Here is a 6,082-nt window from a genome sequence, read left to right on the forward strand (position 1 = left end):
CCGCGGGGCCCGGGCGGCTGGCGGCACTCACACACCTGAGTGTGGCACAAAGCCCTGGCAGCACCCCGGGGATGCCCCGTCCTTCCCCCCGTGGCTTTACCTCTGCAGAAGGACTTGTAGCCCAGCCAGCAGCAGCTGCCCTTCCCACACTGGCTCCTCTTCAGCTCCTTGTGCCTCCCCTTGCAGCCCCCCACGCAGATGGGCGCCGTGCCAGACCAGTAAGTGTCCAGCTGTCCTGGGGCCGCAGCGGGCAGGGCAGGGCTGAGCGGGGCTGGCGGGACACCATTCCCACAGCCGCCCAGCCCTCAGGGTCCCACAGGGTCACAAAAGCTCAGCCCAGCCCGCCCCAGCCCTTGCTGTGGTGAGGAGTGCATCCACTCAGAGCCCAGCTCCCAGTTCCCCCGTGCCAAGCCTTGCTCTTGCTCCTCACTGGGGAGGACTGGTGCCAGCAGCTCTGGGGCGCCCCATAAACCCCCTCATCATCCCCCAAGGCCCCTGTTACCTTCTGGGTCCTGGCAGGAGACCAGCGTGGCCAGCACGGTGAGGAAGAAGAGGCCCAGTGCCATCATCTGCCCTCCTCCCCTCGCCCCTCCAACCTCAGACCCCTCTCTGCTCGCCCAGGAGAAAGTGAATTGGTTTCCACACACACACCCAGGCCAGGGGATGCTGCAGGACATGGGGGGAGGGAGGAGACATTCCCTTTAATGCCAATCCTCCTCCAGCAGATAATCTCTGGCAGATTACCCTGCACCTGGTGGTTAAAGGGACAACTCCCAGCCACTCCCAGCACCCAGCACCCACCCGAAACCCAGCAGGATGCGGGCACAGCCGTGGCTTTGGAGCACATTGGAAAGAGGGCCAGGCTGGAAGTGCTGCGAATGCAAAGCTGGCACGGGGCCCTTCTCTCGAAGGCATCCTCAGCCCAGCTCTGCCAAGGCCCGGGAGCAGAGGCCAGGCAGGGACGGGAAGGCTGGGCAAGGCCACGCTGAGCACCAAGGGCAGGGATGCTCTGCCTGGAGCAAGGAGCATCCTCCAGCAGTGGGGGCTGTCAGGGACAGCCCCTGCCTCTCCCTCAGGGGTGCTGGGATCAAGTGGTTTCCTCCGGCAACCTGGAATTCCAACAGCTTTTGCTCCGCTGCTTGAGAAAGGGACACGAGGGGATAAGTCAGCGTCCAGCCAAGACCAGCAAGGTGCCTCCCTGTGTCCCCCTGGGCACATCACCTCCACACCCAGAACAGGGAAGGCCTAAGTGTCACTCCAGGGACCCCAAATCCATGCTGTCCTTGTCCGAGCACTCAACAAAGGACGAGCTGGCTCGGCTCACAAGCCCAGGCTGCTCCCTGTATTCAGACGAGGCCGGAGCAGGCAGCAGACAGCCCTGGGGGAGGCAGCAAAACTCAATCCCACAGCAGCAACAGCGCCAGAGCTAAACCTGGCCTTCCAGTGCCACCTCTGGGGAGCAGCACACTCCAGTGGTGCCTGCACAGTGCCAGGAGAGCCTGGCAGCTCCTCAGTGCCCACCTCCCACACTGCAGGCATCCCAGTGCCATCCACCCACCACAGCAAGGCTGGCAGGGATGGGGCTGAGCAGAAACAGACACCAGACACTGCTGGGCCCAGCAGCCTGATGTTTATTTTCTTGCCAAAGTACACTTAGCTCAGCCAGGAGCCCAAACCCCAATGTGGGGAGGACACCCAGGGCATGATAAAAGCAGCAAGAGGCTCCCAATGTCCCAGTGCTGCAGTGGCCTGCAAGGGACAGCACCTCCAGCGCTGTCCTCCCAGAGACCAGTGCTGGTTATGGGATCAGGGAGGGAAACACCACCACCAGCACCAGGTGAGACAGGAAACGTGTGCAGGAAGTGCTGAGGAAGGCGTGAAATCCCCTGGAGAAGGGGGCAGGACAGGCCTGCCAAGGACCACACACCTCCCCAGGGAAGAGGCGTCAGCACCAGTGTGTGCTCCCACAGCCTGCAGGGCTCAGCACGGGCACAGCTGGTGACCAACTGCCCCTGCCAGGCCCAGGCCAAACCGCCTGGAAGGGTGGGAGAAGCTCGACAGGCCCTAATCCCCAAAAGGAGGAGGCAGACAGCTCCCTCCAGCTCAGATCCCTCGATTCACACCTGGGAGAGCTCCCCCGTCCCTCCCCTGTGCCCATGCTGACCAGAACCAGCCACCAGCGAGGCCGGGCTGAGGACAAGCCCAGCCCTCTCCCCAAGCACTCCCCCAGCAGCACAGCCCATGGAGGTTTAGGCTCTCCTCATGCAGCCCCTCACACGATCTGGATGCCCAGCTCCTCTGCTGTTTTCTGCAGCCTGTCCATGACGTTCTCCTCCAGCTCTGCAGCCAGGGCTGCTGTGCCCTGCTCCTCCGAGGCCGTGCTGGCCATCACATAATAGACAGTCTCGCTCTGGCCCTGCTCGTTGGTCCTGTTCACCACTCGGATGATGGGGCTGCTCGTGGGGCTGGCTCCTTGCTCCCAGGAGCAGGCAGCCCCCGGGCAGGGGCTGGGCCAGGCTGGCTCAGGGCTGGCAGCAGAGCACAGGGCTGGGGGCACCTGCAGCTCGGACATCCTGCTCTCTGCCAGGGCAGGGTTTGCTGGAGGCTCCAAGAGGATGCCCTGCAGGTTGCCCTCACCCTCAGGCAGCACCACGCACTCGCTGGAGCCATCCAGAGCCTCCCCACGCTTCTCCCTGTCCTTGAGCAGCTGCTCCGTGAGCTCCACGCTCTCGTAGCGCACCAGCTGCAGCCTCATGTAGCCGTCCTCGTGCTCCCTGTACCTGGGCACAGACAGGAAGGGTCAGCCTGGCACGCTCCCCTTCCCAGGAGATGGGGAGCAGCCAAGGAAAGGGCACAGCATCCCAGGTTTCAATCCCAGTGCTGCACAGATGGTACTGCAGCCACTACCCCCAAAAGCAGACCCACATGGCAGCTCCTGAGCTTTGATGCCAGGCCTCAATCACCTCCCCAGCCCACCTCCTTCCACCTCTGTCTCACTGGGAGCACTTCAAGTCCATCCTCTTCCCCTCCCAGCTTCTAGGCTCTGGAAACCCTTTGGAGTTTCCTAGAGGGTGCAGCAGAGGCTTCTGACTCTGACTGATCTCTCTGGAGGGGGACGCCTGGACCCATCCCCTGCCAAGCTCAGAACTGTCCCACCAGAGGCAGCTGTGATGGCACCACTGCCACCCAGCACTGCTCAGATCCCACTGAATGTTTGCTTCCCAGTGCCTCCCAGCCACTGGGAAATGGGTCTGGAGCACATTTACAAACAGCAGAGCCCAAGCACTGACAGCACAGCACAGGATGCAGCTCCAGCAATCCCTTGCACTGGAGAGGAGGTACTGAGGAGCTAAAGGTGGGCAGTACCTGAAACGAGGATGTCCCGAGGGCCACTTGAACTGGTGCTTCTTCCTGAGGTGCACAGTGAGGTTGTTCCCCCGTGTGAAGCACTTGTCACACACGTGGCACTTGTACCGGGGCTCCGAGTCACCCTGGGGGCAGAGGGAGCGATGTCAGCACCCCACAGGTGCACGGAAGGAGACACAAAGTTCTCTGAGAAGCCTGACATGGGCTATCACGGGCAACGTAAGCTCTGCTGCCTCCCCACCTCGTGGACTTTCCTGTAGTGCAGTTTGATGGAGCAGAGGGAGCGTGCAGAGAAGGTGCAGGCCTCGAACTCGCAGCGATACGCCGGCTCCTTGCTGTGCGTGTCCAGGTGCTTCCGCAGGTCAATGAGGTTCTTGCAGCTGAGGAGACAGCGAGGGGACAAAGCTGCAGCACACACACACTCACACAGGTGCCTCTGGGAGGTCTGGGGACAGGGCCAGCGCCGGCCTTCACCTGTAGTCACAGTAGTCACACTTGAAGGGGCGCTCCTCGCTGTGCCGGAAGCGGATGTGGTTGCGCAGGGAGGAGGGCAGCGGGCAGGTCATGTCACACAGGGGGCACTTGTAGTGGTTCACTGGGCCAAAAATGGGGGGAAACGTCACCCCAGAGCAGGGCAGAGCACACAGCCCACAGAGGCTGGGCTGGGAGCAGGTGCCTGCACTCACCGTGGTTCCTCATGTGGTCGCGGAGCAGCCTCTCCGTGGCAAATCTCTTGGAGCAGTGGGAACACTGAAACCTCTGCTCTGCAGCAGTGGGGACAGGGAGGGAGGGGGTGGGGAGGGGAGAGGGCAGGGCAGGGAGAACAGCACAGAGAGCAGTGAGGAGAGGTGTCACAGGGGGGCTGGGTCCCTACAAGAGGCACAGCCTCCCATCCTGCCTCTGAGAGGAGACACTGCCCGGAGGACACGGCCTCAGGCTGTGCCAGGGGAGGTGCAGGTGGGACATCAGGAGGAATTTCTTCATGGAAAGGGTGATTAGATGCTGGAAGGGGCTGCCCAGGGAGGTGGTAGAGTCCCTATCCCTGGTCAGGACGTGGCTGGCTGACAAAGTGAGCATCAATCACAGGCTGGACTCAATCTCAGAGGTTTCTGATTCAGGAATTCTGTGGCTCACATCAGTCAGCAGAGAAGTCAGGCTGTCCCAAGCACACCCTGCCCTTGGCTCACAGGGTACAAGCAGCTCCAGCAGCCCAAATATCCCAGCCCAGGCCTCCCCCAGCCCTCCCTGCCCCGGGGCTTACGGTCCAGGGCGGTCTGGCGGCGGATGTGGTCGAAGAACTTGGTGTTGTTGGCAAACATCCCCCCGCAGGTGGGACAGGCCACCACCTTCTCCTGCGTGTGGCTGCGCAGGTGCTCCCGCAGTTTGCAGCGGCCCTTGAAGCTGCAGTCGCAGTCTGGGGAGGGACAGCACAGCTGAGAGCCCTCCCACGGGTCACAGCCTCGCTGGAGAGCAGCTTCTGCCTCTTGTTCTGGCTGGCAGGGCTCCAAAATCCCCACGGAGGGGGGTGAGGTCACCACAGTACAACCAGTGTGGGCCCCCCACCCAAGCAGTTAAGGCAATTGCACAAACACAGGAGAAATTCATGAAAAAAGTTAAAATCGAAGGAATAAACTGCAGCCTTTTCTCCAAGGCATGGATTACATTTAAATGGGAAGTTCTGCACTAAGCACTCAACTGATTCCCTGAAGGAAACTCTGCAGGAACATTTCACAGCCAGAACCATGCACACAGCTGGTTCTGAATATCAGGGGGGTCTCTGAAACCTGTTCCCCTGTTTGCAACCCAGCCCAAAGCTCTCAGGAGAAGCTCTGCAGGCTCCCACAAACCTTTCCAGCCACAGAGCACCACGTGGTTCTCCTTCCCTGCTGCCTTGTACTCAGAGCAGAAGCTGTGATCCTCCACGTGCCGGTAGAACCACTCAGGGTTGTCAAATGATCTCTGAGCGGGGCAAGGACAGACAGGACAGGGTGAAGAGCCCAGAACAAGCCCAGATGCTTCCACACAGCTCCAACAGAGCCAGCAGGCAGCTGTGCAGGTGTCCAGGTGAGCTGCAGCACGGCAGCACCTCCCCTTTCACTGCCACACTGAGCCCCCTGCTCTCACCTCACAGTACTCCCAGAGGCACAGGAAGTTCTCCTGGATCTCAGGGATGATATTCCGGCTCTGGAAGTCCAGCTGGCAGTGGCTGACGTCCGCCTGGCTCTGCAGGGCCCTCAGCCCCCACTGCTTGAGCTTGGTGTGGTAGCAGTGGAAGTAGACGTGGCGCACCAGGTCAGCCGGGCTCTCGAGGGAGCAGAAGCCACAGTCCTGCCACAGGCACGTGTACTCCTCTGCAACACAGACAGACAACAACCCCTGCAGCACAAACCACCCCTCTGCAGCACAAAAACACAGCTCCAAGGGTCTCTCCAAGCAAATCTGCCCTCCAAGTAACTTTACTCTCCACGCAAAGCTCAGGTTCCCGCAGGTGGACACACACCACGTGTGTTCTCCTGAAATCCCAGCCCTGCAGCACTGCTCTACTCAGGGAGAGGAGGAAAAAGACCGGAAGCTTTCTCTTGTCAGAAACACACAGGGTTATTTAGGTTGGAGAACCCTCCAACATCATCGGGTCCCAGCTGTGCCCCACCCCCACCCTGTCCCCAGCCCAGAGCACCGAGTGCCACCTCCAGCCCTTCCTTGGGCACCTCCAGGG

The 6,082-nt window shown here is 61.1% G+C and overlaps 1 protein-coding gene across 1 annotated transcript in view; it reads right to left on the reverse strand.

Annotated features, from left to right (window-relative positions):
• Positions 1–1,608: 1,608 nt before the first annotated feature.
• HINFP (histone H4 transcription factor) overlaps positions 1,609–6,082 on the reverse strand; it is a 7,473-nt gene continuing 2,999 nt past the window's right edge. Inside the window, exons 2-9 of the mRNA XM_017738366.1 lie at positions 5,491–5,904; positions 5,214–5,325; positions 4,628–4,780; positions 4,053–4,130; positions 3,841–3,961; positions 3,608–3,746; positions 3,367–3,491; positions 1,609–2,780 (exon numbers count right to left, since the gene is read on the reverse strand). Of these exons, the coding sequence (XP_017593855.1) occupies positions 2,273–2,780; positions 3,367–3,491; positions 3,608–3,746; positions 3,841–3,961; positions 4,053–4,130; positions 4,628–4,780; positions 5,214–5,325; positions 5,491–5,904 (1,650 nt within the window). The 3' untranslated portion in view covers positions 1,609–2,272. The remainder of the gene's footprint in view (positions 2,781–3,366; positions 3,492–3,607; positions 3,747–3,840; positions 3,962–4,052; positions 4,131–4,627; positions 4,781–5,213; positions 5,326–5,490; positions 5,905–6,082) is intronic.

The sequence above is a fragment of the Corvus brachyrhynchos genome, unplaced genomic scaffold (genome assembly GCF_000691975.1).
Source record: "Corvus brachyrhynchos isolate BGI_N302 unplaced genomic scaffold, ASM69197v1 scaffold46, whole genome shotgun sequence".
In the NCBI taxonomy this organism is placed as follows: Eukaryota; Metazoa; Chordata; class Aves; order Passeriformes; family Corvidae; genus Corvus; species Corvus brachyrhynchos.